The following is a 17,522-nucleotide window of genomic DNA, read 5'->3' on the forward strand; positions in this document are numbered from 1 at the left end:
CACTTGTCCTTAGAGCCTGACCTCAACTGAGATGCCGCCTTGTCAGAGACACTGGTGCTGATCACCTTAGAGGAAGTAGTGTTCTACTGCAGCATACTTACCCATTATTGAATTTCCTTTTTATAATAATAAAATCACAATGACATTTCTATTTGTTAATGCCTGTCTCCTGTCAGCATTCATTTAGCACATACTTTTTACATGCCTAATCATGGGGTTCATGCTCTTGTAAAAATAATAGACAAGGAATTAAGAAGTACAGCAAAGAAAATCAGTACTGGGTAAAGGGTAGAGAATAGTGATGGGGAGGATTTACAGGCAGGAATTCTTTTTCTTTTGCATTATTTATTAGTTATGTTGTGTGTGTTCACACATGTAGACGTCAGAGGACAACTTGCAGGAGTTGGTTCTCTCTTTCCACCATATTTGTTCCAGGGATCGAACTCATGAGGTCAGGCTTGACAGCAAGTACCTTTACCCACTGAGCCGTCTCGCCAGCCCCCAAAGCTTTTTATGAAAGGGTAGTCAGAGAAGGCCTCTGAGAAGACTCATGAGTCAGAGAGCTCATTAAGTGGTGAGTAAACTGAATACTTGGAGTAAAACTATTCTTAGAGACAACAGCATATAAGTTCTTAAGGAAGGGTTGTAATCCCAATTTGTTTAGTGTCTCTACCCCCAGCAATATACTCTGGCATGTAGAAAGCATATACAGCTCAGAAGGTCTCTTATTGGCTGCGCAAAACACCATCCTAGGAACCTTTAGTAATGAACCAAATTTAGCCATAAATCAATCACTTTGGCATAACTTCAGTTTATTACCTTCATAAGCAACATTGTCTATAAGTGTATTTTACGTTAGTTATAGCAGACTATTGATATCAGTATTTAACCCATGCAGGTAGTAAATGACTTAGTGTGGTCATTTTTATTGAAGTGATTTAAATCTTCAAAGATGTAATGATACAGAAGATATTGAATAAAAATAAGGGCCAGCAAAATGGCTCAGCAGTAAAATTGCTTGCTGCAAGGCCTGACAAGCTGAGTTCAGTACCTGGATCCCATGGTGGAAGGAGATAACTGACTCCTGAATGTTGTCCTCTAATACACACTACACACACACTCTCTCTCTCTCTCTCTCTCTCTCTCTCTCTCTCTCTCTCTCTCTCTCTCTCTCTCTCTCTCTCTATCTTTCTCAAATTGTTCATTTAAAAAGATAACAAAGTATATGAATTTAAATCCGATATGAAGACCTTATTGTTTATCTAGTATGGAAACCTTCCTATTCATTTTAATAGCAATATACCAAAATTCCGAACGTGAAAATGTTTAGGAAAATTTCATTTGAACTGGGACTATTCCTCATATAGTTAGTATTTACTGTCATTGTTATTAATGATTATATAAAATCCTGTCAGGTAACAACAGAGAATGCTGGAGTAGCATTGTAGAGTTTACCCTTTACTTTAATTATTTCCTTTTGGTAGAATCCCAAAAGAAGTATATTATATATACATATTTTAAAATAATTTTCATTACTGAAAATTTTTAATTAAAATTTATTTAAATTTTTTGTTATTTATTTTAAATTAATTTACCTTTTTCCCTACAAGACTTGTTCCCTACAATATTCTTCAAATTTTTTTATATTATTGGTTAAATGCATTCACTGGTACTGCCTTAATTTTCATGTTTTATTTGTGATTAGTATTTTCCACATGTGTTTCAGTTTTTTTATTATGTTTGTGTTAGCACCTTTAATTTTCCTACCAACTGATTGTTTCTTTTGTACAACACAACACCTTTGTTTTCCAGTTGTAAAGTTGAAGAATCATTATATAAAGAGCTCTAGTTGTATGCTATCATTAGCTGTGGGTGTTTCTCTTAGTCTAGTCTTAATTTTGGATAGAAACACAGGCGTGTAGAGCTGAAAACAGCAAGGAACCTTGAGTCCCTGGGTTACTTTTTATGAGAGGGGGAACAGATCCAGAGGGGTTCTAGTTGCATCTTTTGGTGTCAGAATGTGGTTGACTACCACACAGAATAGTAGGAGATGTTCAGGAAATATGGCTCTGGGGTGATGAGATTTTGAATAGTTTTGAGGAAAGAGTGGAGAACATGATGGATGCTATGTGTAATTGGCAGGAGTCTGTAGAATAGAGGCTAAATCTGAGCTAGAGGACCACAGGGAAAACAACTTTAACTGTCAGAGAGAGCAAAGGTGGGAGACTGCTGGAAGTGTTCATGTGCCATGATCAAAGGCTTGGGGAAAGAGGGAGAAGGTAGAGCCCAGGCTGTTGTAATTTTTTAAAAGTGGCTGGAGAGAGAAAGACCATGCAACAGAGTTCAAGCAGAGGGCTTTTTTTTATTAGGGGAAAAGGATCGTTAAAAGTGGATCTGCTGCCCAAGGCCCCAGTAGATTGCCTGGGCCTCCTCACTGACACCCACATTCAGGGGGTCTTGATCAGTCCCATGTTAGATTCCCAGGCATCAGCCTGGGATTCAAGAGTTAACCCTTGTCAGGTCAGCTGTTTCTGGGGGTTAAACCAGCCCAGTCTTAATCCCTTTGCTCATCAGTCCTCCCTCTCTGTCACTGGGTTCCTTGAGTTCAGCTCAGTACTTAGCCATGGGAGTCTGCCTCTTCTTTCATCAGCCACTGAATGAAGGTTCTGTTTCCCAGACACTCTGGCAGTAGGATTGTAGGCTGGCACTCCCCAGATCTATGTCTAAATTCCATATATGAGAGAGTACATGCCATGTTTCTCTTTTTGTGACTGGGTTACCTCACTCAGGATGGTTTCTTCTAATGCCATCCATTTGCTTGCAAATTTCAGGATTCCATTGTTTTTTTCTGCTGAATTGTACTCCATTGTGTAAATGTACCACATTTTCTCTATCCACTCTCCAGTTGAGGGGCATCTAGGTTGCTTCCAACTTCTGGCTATTACAAATAATGCTGCTATGAACATAGTGGAACAGACATCCTTGTATGAATGGGCATCTTTTGGATATATGCCTAAGAGTGGAGTTGCTGGGTCTTGTGGTAGGTTTATTCCCATTTTTCTGAGGAATCTCCATACTGATTTCCAAAGTGGCTGTACAAGTTTGCACTCCCACCAGCAGTGGAGGAGTGTTCCCCTTTCTCCTCATCCTCTCCAGCATAAGCTGTCATTGGTGTTTTTGATTTTAGCCATTCTGACAGGAGTAAGATGGTATCTCAGAGTTGTTTTGATTTGCATTTCCCTGATGGCTAGGGATGTTAAGTACTTTCTCAAGTACCTCTCAGCCTTTTTAGACTCCTCTATTGAGAATTCTCTATGTAGTTCTGTAGATCACTTTTTAATTGGATCCTTTGGTGTTTGGGCCTTGGGTAGTAGATCAGTATTTATCCCGGGCATACAAATGGACTTTGGGTGCCCATCCCACAATGAGAGATGCACTCTCACCCTGGACTCTTAGGGGAGAGTCTAGGCCTTTCCCTGGATGAAATGACAGACTATGGACACCCCATGGAGGGCCTCACCCTTCCTGGGAAATGATGGGGTGTTGGGGGGCTGGTGGCAGGGTGTGGGAGGAGGGGAGGGGAAGGGAGAGGGACCTGAGATTGACATGTGAAGCAACCTTGTTTCTAATTTAAATTTAAAAATAAAAATAAATTTTAAAAAAAAGTGGAAAGGGGAGGCCAGAGACCGGCCTCTGGGGTCAGGAGCAGTGGAGAGAGGAAAGAGAGACAGAGAGAGGGGAGGGGGTGGGAGGAGAGAGAGGCCCAGAGACAGGGAAAGAAGGATGGAAAGTGGGCAGGACCTTTTAAAAGAGCACAGGTGGCACCTTTAGTGGCAGCAACTGAGGGCATATCCTGTCAGGACTCCAAAGGCAGGCCGGTACAGATGGCTGAATACCTGAATACTAATACTAATACTAATACCAATGCTTTATTGATTCATTTTATCTAAATGAACCATGAGGATGATTAACTTTGGGGTATAAAAATAGCTTTGAATGAATTTTGTTAAGCTATTTAACAAAATATAGAATCATTGCTGATTTATTAAGTGACAGTTACTTTGATTTGTGTGATATATATATAAAATCATTCTTTTGCCCAGTTTTTTTCAAGGTTGGTTCTCACTGTGCCTTCCAATTTTAGGAATTCCATCGTCAGATTCTAGGAATGCAAATCTCTATTTTTTGGATGTTGTACAACAGGCCAATACTATTTTTCATCTTTTTGACAAACAGTTTAATGATCACCTTATGCCACTAATAAGGTTAGTTGCATTGTCATATTTTCATTGGTATTTCAATGAGTATTATATTTTTATTATTTTTTAAATAGTTACATGTTCATGAAACATCAAACAGGACAAAAAGTTTGAAATCAAAGTCTTTTCTTCCTTCCTTGAATTTGTTGAATTCTTGTTTTCTCTTCCCACTGTGCTGTTAATTTTGATATATTTGAAAAGTTTTAAGTATCATAAACCAAAATTGGAAATCTAACATGAACAAGACCTTCCAGCCTAGGGCAGTTCAGTAAATTCACATCCTTCAGAAGACAGAACAGGTACCAGGCATGGTGGTGCACACTTGTACTCTTATCTACTCAGGAGGCTGAGGCAGGAGGATCTCAAGTTTGAGGCAGTCTAGTCAACATGATGATTTCAAAGTCAGCTCGGACAACTAAGACCCAGTCTCAAAGGTGCTTTCTTTTGTTTGTTTTTGGTTTTTGTTTTCCTTTTTTCTAAGGGCTGAGGATAGGAGGGGTATATAGGAGGGCTTTCAAGGAATAAAGAGAATAGAGAAATTGTGTAATTATATTGTAGTCTAAAATTTTAAAGTTATTTTAAAAAAAAAGTTAAGGATGTAGCTCAATGGTAGAGCTTGCTTTAGTATCTACAAGGTCCTGGGCTCACTCCCAAGTAACACACACATGAACACCAACAGACAGGATACACTTGTTATAAAGACCTACCAAAAACATGAATCAACAAATTTTGATAACATATTTAGATTTTATTCATACCTTCATATTAATTTATATGGACTTCTAAAGCATTTGTTACATAAAGTTGTGTCATTAGCACTATTATCTGTACAGGAAATGTTCAGGTAAATGAGAAAATTTGATAGTTTTTTATAAACAGTTCTATGACATGTCTAGACCACAAATAAGCTCACAAATCACTTGTTATTCCTGAATCATACTTTGAAAGGAAATTTACTGTTTTGCTGTGTAGCTTAGGTGGGTATTACAGGCATGAGCCACCAAGCCCAGCTTAGGAAGTTTCCTTAGTGATTTACTTTGTAAAAAGCTGCATATCATAACAGAGAATTCACAGGGGTATTAGTGTTGTGTATTCCTTAATATCTTAATAGTATTCAGAAGCCTACCATGATTATTAGGTTTTGTATCTTTTTATTTAAAAAAAGCTAAATGTAACAGGATTTACTTACTACTATCCACATTTTTATTAATAGGAATATCTGCTACTTTTCTTACTATTACATCAGATATTTAGATACAGAAGAAACTAGTTTCAAAATTTCCAAGTGCTATCTCCTCAGTGATCAAAATAACAAGTCTGCTTTTTCTTTGCTCTTAATGGGTTAATTTTTCTAGTAAGAATGAATCGGGTATGCTAATGTCTAATGTACATAATTGTGTATAAGATTTATTTTGTAATTATTGTGTATGTGAGCAAATAAAAATAATGGGTGTTAGAATATATTTACAAATATGTATTCATGTTATACATATTAGAAACGTAGAAAGTAGGCTATTAATGGGAGTTTGTTTTCCTCTTTAATAAACAATAGCTCTTCTCCTAAGTTATCTGAATGCCTTCAGAAGAAAAAAGAGATAATTGAGCAGATGGAGATGAAATTGGATACTGGCATCGATAGGCAAGTTAACTGTTTTTCTCTCTTTTTTCTCCTGCATTTTTAATAATTGTAGCAGTGCATTTGCATTGCAACATGAACATAGTTTTTAGAAAAGAAAGTTTGTTTTCCTTTACTCTTCTGGCTGTAAAGTTGACACTTTAACACATTGTTCTTAATTATAGGAGAATGCTATTTTTATTAATTCCCAAGGTGTTTTTTATATGCTTTTCTTTTGAAAGTTAGTATGTTTAGATATATTTTCAAATCAAAACAGTTACAAAACCCTTTTAGGCCCCATAATTTGCACCACGCATGTACAAATTCCTTTAAAGTGAGATGCTGGCCTGGGATGTATCCAGGGGTAGAGCATTTTAGAGTGTGGGGAGCCCTTGGCTCAGTCCTTAGTGCTGCTGAAGCAACCAGGTTATGCAGTGTTTATGCATATTTCTATTTAATGTGCTCTGGCTTGTCTATGAAATATTTTAATAATTGTATTGGTTTTGTACATGTAACTTCTGCTGAATTTTAAAACTTTTTATAATCTTTACTGGAGATTATAAATACTATTACTTTCCAGATTTCTGTTTTCAGAAGATGGTCTTCTTATAGTGATTGAAAATTAGTATAGCCCCTGGTTATCAAGTATTTGCTATATAGATCAGGCACAGGTCAAAGACTATGATCCGTATCCTTTGATCTCACCATCTTATGTTGTTCTCTGTCATTTTGTAACTTGACCTCATAATTGTTGTGCTTAATTATGTGGTTTGTCTTAAATATAACATAAAGCTTATCATTTTGACTGTCTTGCAGCTACTAAACTCTGAATTAGTGTAGTCTCTTTTTATCCCCATAAGCTTGCTGTTGGATAATATCACATAAGTTAGATACTATTGGTGCCTTCTAATCAGTGCCGTTACTCTTCAGCTGGGACTTAGTGACACTTGTCCATCTTCCTGATTGCTCTTTGACCATGGGACTCAATGTGCCTGCTGCCACAGCCATTCTTTTTAGGACTTTCATCTTCCTAAATATTCTCTGTGTCTGACTTTGACTTAGATCCTTAGTTATGAAGGAAGTAGCCAGTTGTTGCTTTCCAAGATCCTTTCAAGGGAGAAAGATGATAAAGCCAGGAGCCCTTTGATTTGATGAAGTCATAGAATGACTCTCCGCCCTTCAAATCTAGTTTACCAATACCAAGTAATTTTGTAATGATAGGAGATTCAATAATTTAACTTAATTAGGTATAATACAAAGGTAAAATTGAGCAAGTTAAATATATATTATGTTCACAATCCTTAGGACATTAAATTGTATGATTGGACAGATGAAGCATATCTTGGCTGCAGAACAAAAGAAGACAGATTTTAAGCCAGAAGATGAAAACAATGTTTTGATTCAGTATACTAATGTAAGTGGAACTATTCAGCTTGCTAATATATTATGTCCTTTGTCAGTGCTTGAACACTCATTAGTGTGCATAATTGTGCTTTAAGTTTTTTCTCTTTTATTTAGAAATTGAAAAGCTGTATTTTTCTTTGCTAAGCTGATACACATATCTGTTTAATAAGTGTAGAAAAACTTTTTACAGGCATGTGTAAAAGTCTGTGTTTATGTAAGAAAGCAAGTTGAGAAGATTAAAAATTCCATGGATGGGAAGAATGTAGACACAGTTCTGATGGAACTTGGAGTACGTTTTCATCGGCTCATATATGAGCATCTTCAACAATATTCCTATAGCTGTATGGGTGGCATGTTAGCAATTTGCGACGTAGCTGAATATAGAAAATGTGCCAAAGACTTCAAGGTACGTATAAACAAATATCAAGGTTGTAAGTAAGACCAGGAAAACAGGCCATACCATTAAAAACCTATACTGACTTGTTCAGAAGTGTGTGGTTTCATTGGCATCATAAGGAGGGCTCTAATATAGCCTACCTGAAGGCATGTCATTCCAGTTACATTTCAATATTAGCATTTCCCTCCTAGGGATTTTATTTTTGATAAGGTCATAAATCCAGCACATTCCATCCATGTGTCTTCTACCACCCATGAAAAATGATGTTTATGTCACAAATTAGGAAAATACTCTTTCTTCATGTGTGTTTCTTTGAAATCCATTTTCCCTCATGTTTATTTTTAAAGGTGTTATACTAATGGTAGTTAGTTCTAGTGGACCAAATTACAAATTGTTGAGAAAATTGAGTAATAGGGATCTTTCCAAAGATTATTAAGAGTTTTAACTATGGAAGCTCCTGAGTTTTAGCTCTTCAGAAGATTTAAAAATTCTAACATATGGAATGTCTCCCATGCTACCAAGTTCTGATTAGCAGTATGTGAGAAGAATTTGTGGAAATAAATTGTGCTTCAACGCTGTTTTTTTTTTTTTTTTCCTTTCTCAATTCAGATTCCAATGGTATTACATCTTTTTGACACTCTGCATGCACTTTGCAATCTCCTGGTCGTTGCTCCAGATAATTTAAAGCAAGTCTGCTCAGGGGAACAGCTTGCCAGTCTGGACAAGAACATACTTCACTCCTTCGTACAACTCCGTGCTGACTATAGATCTGCTCGCCTAGCTCGACACTTCAGCTGAGTTCAAGTTGCAAAGGAAATGTATTGTATTTCAGAAGGCCTCTGATGATAGAAAGCACAGGAGATTCCTATGACACAGCCAATATTTTATGTGAAAAAATGACTGGAAGCAAACAGCAGCCATACTTACCCAGGAATTTTATTTGAAATTTGGACACCACTATCTATATTTTGCTTTTTATCTTTTCCCTGTTCACATTGAATTCCATACTTTAATTTATAAATTTCAAATTCTATAAACCTATACGTGACTGTTATAAATAACCCTGAAAAACATTGGTGTCGGAAGATGAATGAAATTTCACCAATGTTCTGGTTCTTGATCTTAATGTATTATATCTGGAAATCTTACCATCCTGTTTTGCATTAAAATAGGTGAAGTGCAGTAGATCTATATTTCTTATTTATCAGTTTCTCAGTTAACTTTCACTGGTGATTGTTAATCAAGTTATTAGATTTTCCTAAACAACCTGTTACAACTCAAAAAGACCACGGTTGAGCATTGTTTCTGTAGATGGTTAGGGGACTTTTCCTGAGGTGCTAGTCCAGGGAAAATGTTATGAACTAAACTAAAATGATGACCTGTTTTCAATAGACATTAGGAAAAGATCAGAATGTATCTGCTTTCTGGGTAAAACTTTAAGTTTACTATTTCTTACTTGATAAATAGATTTTAAGCCAATTAATTAGCAAGAAATTAATGAAACTACCTTGTTTTATATTTAGTTTAAGGTGGAATACTTTAAAGGACCATTTTTGTTATTTTAGTTCTCTGAGAAAAAGGTGACATATAGTGTAAATGGTGTTTATGAGAAATAGCAACATATTTAGCAGCAGTACAGGCAGTCCCTTAAGGCCAATTTTGAATGAGATGGGATGACTAAACATGCAGTAGTTTTCTATTTTAAGAGGAATTGAGAATTTCAGGTAATAAATAGTGTATATTCAAAATTTGGAGGCAAGCTTACAGCAAAAACCTGTTTTTCAGATCTGAAGATTCTTTCACTGTCCATTTCCAAGGCACTTCTGAATATTGGATATTAATAATTGAATTGGCTTATTAGTAAGGTAAAATAATAAATCACTCACAAAAATTTAAACATCAAATAAAATTTAGAAAGGCCATTGCTCTATAGACCCTACTAACTTACTCTGTGGGAATATATTTTAAGTTATATATAGTCCATTATATTGTTCATGGTCTTCTAGGACCCAGGTAAGCTGTAACGTTCAGCTCATTCATAGCATTGTTTTCTCTTAACATGGGGTTTGGCGTAATTTGGGGGGAACTGTTTTTTAATTCTGAGAATTAAATAGCTGTCAGCATTACTAAGCTGTCTAGTCCAGAACTAGCTACTGTACAAGTTACTGTTGACTGGATTTTCCTTTTCTGTTAGCCAGTGTGACTAAGGTAAGCAAGGGCAGTCAGAGAGCATGCCAACCTTTGTCACTTTCGTAGGACAGTGGCAGTTTTAGAGGCTTTCTGGATACCTAGCCTCTCAGACCAGGGAGAGCCAGAGCAGGCTCTCGATCCCAGAAAAGCTCCATCCTTCACCACTGCCACTGTAGGAAGTCCTGGTGTGAATTCAGATTGTACCTCTGTTACTTAAAGCCAACAGTTTTAAGGCAGTACTTTTACTGGCCATTTGAACTCTTTGTACAGTGTCAATTTGTAAAAAAAAAAAAAAAAGAAGAAAAAATATCACATAAAACATGAGATAAATTTTAAGACTTCCAAATCAGAGAAGCACTTCAAATTATTTTCTTTGGATTAATTTTTTAAAAATGTAAAGCAGTTACTTGTTGCTTAGATATTTTGTTAATTATTATTTCCATGCTTGAGTTCTGTGCAATATTTTCTATTATGTCCACTGACAGGACAAAGAAAATTCAAAGTGAGTACCTTATTTAGAAGTGTTAACTTTCATGCTCAATAAACAAATTCCCTGCAGTTGTTTTTTTTTTTTAATTTTCACCCTAATTTTACATTTTAAGAATATCTATTCTGTAAAGAGAAGCTTTTTCCTTGAGAGGAGCCTTCCTGCCACCCTGGTTCTAGAGCCGCATCAGTCCTAAATAAACACACAGGAGGCTATATTAATTATGAAGCTGTTGGCCTTGCTTGTTTCTTACTGGCTAGCTCTGACTTAAGTATTTACCCCATAATTGTTAATCTAAGTATGTCTCTTACCGGAAAAGTTTCCGGGCTTCCTACCCCATGGTGATTACATCTCGACTTCCTTCTGTTTCTCCTACCCAAAGTCCTTCTGAACTCCTAGTCCCTCCTATCTAGATTCCCTATTGGCCAGACAGTGCTTTATTGACAAATGCACAGGACTTCCCCAACAATCTATAATGAATTATATATTTGATTTTTTTCACTAAAAGTATTCTTTATTTTTCATAGCTTAGGTCTCCCCCTTTTTGCAGAAAGGAACATGATTATATAATCAAGATTTAGGAATCTAGCTAGAATAGGGTGTTTCTCTAAAGAAATAAAAGTGCGTGTTGTTTCACTTTTAAAGTATTTATATATGTGAGCATCATAAAATGTAGTTCAAAATGTATAACTCAAAAGAGTTTATCAGTAGATAAAATGCTTTTATAGATATATGGGAAATTTTTAGTTAGACATAGTTGAGCTTAATAACTTTTACCAAATTTTAAATAAGAATCTTTATAATGGTCCACAGTTCTGTGTGAATTGTACATAATATTTAGGTATAAATATGTAATTTAAAAATTTCTCCAAAACACCGAAAATTGTTTACTTGAGTGTCTTAGTGTGAAATACAGAACATGGGCTAAGAAGGAAGAGTAGCCCCTGAATTACTGAAAGTGATAGAGCATACACATCCTTATACATAGGTTTAGAATGACCCCTGAATTACTGAAAATGATAGAACATACACGTCCTTATACATAGGTTTAGAATGGCTCCTGAATTACTGAAAATGATAGAGTACATAATGAGTCCTTATCAAGAATTATTAGATAATAGTTAGGTGGATGGATTTTTAGAATATGACCATGTAATAATCCCAAGACAATTACTAACCTCACTTCGGAGTGCCATTGTTGTGAGTTCTCTTGTGTCTTCCTTGGGGGTTTCTTTGTTTTGTTTTGTTTTCTTGCTGCTAATATAGGTTAAAGGAGGTTAAATTAAAGTTTAAAGCAGGTAATTTCTGTTTTTTTTTTTGCTCTTTCCATTTTTCTTTTACTTCTAAGTATTTCACTTTCTGAATACTAGCTTTCTCATATACAGTGAAAAGCTATCAGTTCATAGATTGATTCAAAGTAAAGAATTTACTGATTCCTTGAGATGTTTCTGTCTACATTAGCACACATCCAGATGAAGAGAGATTGGCTCCTAAAATACTACTGAGTCTCATAGTGGTCATGTTTATAAAGCTAAGACATGCTTGAATCGCTGGTGCAAAAGAAGGGGCACTCACATTTATGCCTTGCTGTGACTAGCAAAGCTTATATCTCCTGATTAACATGGTGTTCTTACAAAAATATTCTGCCATTGCTCACATACTGTCCTCTGATTCCTCAGAATGTGAGAAATTTTCTATAATCCCCCCTTACTTTCTTAATTGCTAACAGAGACTTTGGTACGGAAGGCACTTTGATTTATTTAGTTTGTTGAATTACATTCAGTTCCTTTACTACTCTACTGGAGAAGGCTTATCCTACAATTTACTACATATTTTGGGAAAGAAGACTAGTGTATATCATTATGCCCAATAATTTTGCATGAAGTAAAAATAGCAATTTAAAATTTTAATGCATAGTAAAGGTAATTATACCCACATTTATTGGACTTAAGTCTCATGGACTGTGCTGTCCTTTGCATATGTTATTAATTCCAGGGTAACTGTCATTTAGGTACTGTTCTTTTTGTTTGGCAGGTGAAAAACCTAAGGCACAGAACAGGTAAGGAAACCTTGAAGGCCTATATGCTGACACAGGCTCAGACTTAAATCTCATATAATGGGAGTGAATAATGCCTTTTTTTATTTTTATTTTTTTTTTTTTGGTCTTTCGAGACAGAGTTTCTCTGTGGCTTTGGAGGCTGTCCTGGAACTCGCTCTGTAGACCAGGCTGGTCTCGAACTCACAGAGATCCACCTGCCTCTGCCTCCCAAGTGCTGGGATTAAAGGCATACACCACCATAATGCCTTTTTATAATTTATGTTGTATTTTTCTTATTTGTGTAACATAAATATTACTTATTTTGATAGCCTCATTAATTTTACTTAATTTTCTTTTCACTGGCTTCTCACTGTGAAGTTTAGATAATGAAGTTGGAATACAGAATCTGTATCAAGCTACTGCTGTATTTTTAAAAATACATTCAGTGTGCGATCATACTTTCTCAATTGATGTTTAAAGTTATATAAGTAGTCATGAAATTTTAATTGAATATTAAGTTTGTATTTAATGGAAACCTACCCATCACAGAGGTTTCCCTTAGTGAATATATTACACAATCATATTGATTCTGCTTAATGATTTTAACAGTAATGTCAAGTTTTGGGTTTTTTTTATTTTTTGAGATTATAATGTAATTACATAATTACTCCTTCCTATTCTCTCCAAACCTTCCCTTTTCCCCTCCTTGCTCTCCTTTAAATTCTGGTCAGCCCAGAAAACATGCATACAAAGAACATTACTTGGATTGAGTATGTTATAATTATGAATTTAGGAATATGTGTATCCACACATGCATATGCTCATGTAGTTTTTTTATTGCATGGGAGAAAAAAATAACTCCCCCTTAGGAAACACAAAGAAATCAGTATTTTTGCATTCAGAAATAGAATGCTTTAAATGTCTTAGGCTTGTTGATTCTGTTAGCTGTTTAATGCATCAATAGTCTTGAAATAGCTAGTCTAGAATGAAAATGTATGTAGGACAAAAGTAGCTTATTAATAATTTATAGTTCTGTGAATGAAGCTGGTGTCCCTGGGCTTATCTGAGTACATAGTTTTAAACTAGGCACTGCATGTTTATCACTGCTATTTGGTGATATTATTTGGTGTAGGTATCAATAAACGCTCACTCTTATAAGCAAATATCCATTTGGAGCGAAAAGGACAAACAATTAAACACAGTTACTCATTTCCTCAGTGGCTAATAGGTTGCCATCTGCTGTAACGTACAAAGCCAATTTAAATAGGAATATATCATATTATTCTCCAAACAGCAAACAACCTCAAAAGAAAGGCATTATTAGGAAGGCGTAGGTTTGTGCTGGACAGCAATAAAGCATTACAAATGTATAATTATTTGCACTAATATTTGCAGATGGAAATGGATTAGAATATGGTCAACATTATTTTGCTGACATGTATTTTTCTGTTAGTATGTTCTGTGCAACATGTTAAAGCTGTCAAAAATTCGTTTTAACCAGGATACTGATATTTATATTACCACGTTTAAGAGGCAGTAACTAACTGAGCCACTTTAATTAAAAATCTGAGACCAGAATTATGTTTACATTCCAGAAAGCACTTAACTTACCTTATAATCAAAAGATCAGTAAAGCAGACATACCACTGCTTTCGAACAAGAAAGCTAAAGGTTCATTTACACTCACAACTTTTATCACTATTGGTGATCTTAAATGAAGACAAGACCTCTTCTATAATGTTTTTATAGTAGGAAGCTAAGTGAAGATTTAGAACCTGTTCAATAGAACTGATCTCCTAGGAGGACTTATAAATTCTAGATTAAACTTGGCAAGTGGGAAACCTTGATGTCCGTATAATCTTAAGTAGGCAGATGCCCTTCATTGAGGCCGCTCTTTGTGCCCAACAGACATTTCTATCTTTGTTCTATGGTAATCTCAAGTTTCTTTGAACTCTAGTCTTTTGTTGTAGCACTTCTGTCAAATGTGCGGCTTTTACTATAGAGGTGTCCAACTAGAAATTCAGACGCAGAGCCAACCTAAAGAAAACTGGGACTACGTCTGCATATATTTTTTTGTAAATATCATTGGGAAAACACATGAAATTGTGTGAAGATACTTTATAAGTATTTTCCTAAGTGCCTATTAGGATTCTCCAGTAGAATGTAGTTTCAATTTTTACCACAAGGGGGTGATGTTATTTTTATGGTGATAACATTTTTATTTTAAAAAATAGAATTCATATAACTTTACTGAACAACATCTGTGAGCACTACTGTCATACACTGCAGGTGAGTGCGTGTGTGCGTGTGTGTGTGTGTGTGATTCAGAAAGTCATTCATGAGAAAAAGTCTAAGAAAATTAAGAACACAAAACCCAAAACATGTTTGTACAGAGATGGAAGACTTGAACTAAATTCACCACAATTAAAATTGTTTTTAGAGTTTTATATGTTATATCGAATTTTTTGTCTGCTTTTTAAAAATAGGGATAGTCATTTACTTTTTAATGGGGAAACTTGAAATAAACTCAAGTGTAAAAGGGTTTTAAGGACTGTGCAAAACAAAAGCTTCCTCTTTGGGGGTAAGTTGCTCCCATGGTGTTTTCTTGCAATTCTTTTGCATTTTCCAGAAGAATTCTGTCCAGCTGTAACTGTCACACTCAGGAATCTGCTTTGACATGTAACAGTCCTCAGACCCCACTGCGGCTTCACAGGTTTGTCTATGTCTTACTCTGGGATCCAGATGAAAATCGGGCACCGCCGCAGGTCATCTGCCGTCATGTGATGGGACGTCTGTTGCCTCTGACTTTTCCAGCCCTCCACACACACTCTGGATTACAGGCTAGTTACTGTGTAACACCCTGAGTCCGGACTCCTGTCTGCTCGTGGTCGGATCCGGTCATGTTTCTCTGGTACCGTCCGTGGTCCGTCACAAGGCTATCTGCACTCTCACCCTCCTGGTGTTCAAGCCCCGCCCGCCCCCGCCACTCACCCCACCCCAGCCACTCACCCCGTCCCAGCCACTCCTGAAGTGCTCGTTTAACCATTTGTTCCTGGATCAGGCCTCTGCACTGTGTAGAGCTGCTGCTTCCCCTTTAAAATCATGTGGGGAGTTCTTTGTATGTATCATGGTCTAATGGTGATTTCAATTTATTACCAGCTTTCTCTTCCAGGAATTCATGAGGATTGTCTCTAGTTAGTGGGAGCCTCTTCAGGACGGCTCTTAGGCATTCGTGGCATTTTAAAAGCACTGTCTTGCACTCAGTACAACAGAACTTCCTAAGTTCCTTTTGCACTGTCCACTCTAGCTCTCCCATCCAAATACTAACCAGGCCCATCTGTGCTTTGCTTGCAAAATAAGTTAAGATTGGGCACCTTCAGGGTGCTATGGCCATAGATCTGCTGCAGTTTTCAAATCAATTTTTAGTGAAAATTGGTACTTGGAAGCCAAGGTATGTGTGCTGGATAAACTCAATAAAATGGAGATGCTGCTGCTTGTGTATAGTGCTGGGGAGCTTTATGTGACTGTAGATACATATACTCATTTTTAAAATACATATTCATATGTGTACACTCCTGTTCCCTCTTCCCCCCCATCGCACACAATCCCATGAGATTTAATGCCCATACTAGACTACCCAATCCCGTGCAGAGGGAGGGCGTCCTCATCCTACTCAGCTACTGAAGTATTGACCTAAGGACCAAATTCAAGAACAAGAATGGTCATTTTATAAATTGTGTAAGCTGGGTGGTGGTGGGGTTGTACACCTTTAATCCCAGCATTTGGGAGGCAGAGTCAGGCAGGTCTCTGAGTTGGAGGTCAACCTGGTCTATAAAATGAGTTCTAAGATAGCCAGGGCTACACAAAGAAACCCTATGTAGAAGTAAAACGAAATCATGTAAAGATTTTTAAATTCTAATAAATTACTCATAGCTTTATCACTCAAGCAACTATATGGGAGATGCAGTGTAGTGAGAAAAATAATAAAGCTGAATTGTGTATACAATGTTACACTAAGAAGTTAAATTTTGGAGGCAAATTTAAAATCAATAGCATGTTTTTCTTTTTGTTAATGTAGTTGCTTATTTAATGATAGAGTACATCATGGGAACTGTGAATGAAATTTTAGCTCTTAAATACTGGATAAGATAATTTTGTTAATAAATCTCAAAGGAAAAGTTGATTATAGAATTGTTGTTTTTGTAGGCCCTTAAAAAAATACATGTTCAGATGAAACTCCATGTGAGACAGGAGTCTGTTAATGCTGGGTCTCATACATACTGAGGTCAACTTCATGTGAAATGATAGGTGTCAGCCAAGTCATATTTCTAAAGGATGACACAGAGTTCAGACTTTCCTCGGGCTTGGAGACTTGAGCACCTATTTGTGTTATTCATAGGAGGAGTTCACAAAGGTGGCCATGTTTCACCTGGTCTTTACAAATGCAAGCAGGAGATGGGACAGAGTGACTGCTTGCAGATGGGTAGAATCTGAACCACTGCTGTGTTCACCAAATGGAAAGACAGCTTGGAGCGTAGAGTTTGGGGTGAGAAGTGTGTGTTTTAAAGCAAAGCTGGAATGGTTGGGGTTAGCTTATTAAGTCTTCAATGTTAGGCCAGTTGATTTATTATAGAAACAACAAATCATTAAAGATGAAGTAGTTGGTTTTAGACAATCCAGAATAAACTTGAAAGAAGAGAGAACAGAAGCTAGACTCCTGCATTAACATGGGTGGTGAAGGCCTGAACTTGGGCAATGGTATAGCGGTGAAGTAGGTCTTGGGTTCAGAAGCCAATGAGAGACCAAACTAGTTGGTGGGCAGTTTGTAGGAACAGAAATCAAAGGTGATGCCTGACTACAGCTCTTGATAAATACCAGAGTATTGGCCTGTTTATGTGTATTAGGGTTAGGCTTAGGAGGGACATCCCTGTTTGCTGAAAGCTCACCAGAACTTTCACCAGAACTTGGCTCAACTGTGTAAAACATTGAGGTTGGAAAAGGAAGCATTCCTTTTGTGACTTTGATAAAGGAAGGAATTTTTTGAAATTTCGTTTGGTAGCTGTTTATATGTTTGAAATTCCTTTGCTTAAAAAGGAAAGCAAGTATACGTGTATTTCTGTATTCCCGTGCTA

General features: G+C 36.5%; 1 protein-coding gene across 1 annotated transcript in view; it reads left to right on the forward strand.

Annotated features, from left to right (window-relative positions):
• Exoc5 (exocyst complex component 5) overlaps positions 1-10,423 on the forward strand; it is a 52,212-nt gene extending 41,789 nt beyond the window's left edge. The window contains exons 14-18 of the mRNA XM_005085743.4: positions 4,145-4,265; positions 5,812-5,898; positions 7,180-7,288; positions 7,469-7,684; positions 8,285-10,423. Coding sequence (XP_005085800.1) covers positions 4,145-4,265; positions 5,812-5,898; positions 7,180-7,288; positions 7,469-7,684; positions 8,285-8,473 — 722 coding nt within the window. The 3' untranslated portion in view covers positions 8,474-10,423. The remainder of the gene's footprint in view (positions 1-4,144; positions 4,266-5,811; positions 5,899-7,179; positions 7,289-7,468; positions 7,685-8,284) is intronic.
• The last annotated feature ends 7,099 nt before the right edge of the window (positions 10,424-17,522 follow it).

Source organism: Mesocricetus auratus, unplaced genomic scaffold (assembly GCF_017639785.1).
Source record: "Mesocricetus auratus isolate SY011 unplaced genomic scaffold, BCM_Maur_2.0 Super-Scaffold_100048, whole genome shotgun sequence".
Classification (NCBI taxonomy): domain Eukaryota; kingdom Metazoa; phylum Chordata; class Mammalia; order Rodentia; family Cricetidae; genus Mesocricetus; species Mesocricetus auratus.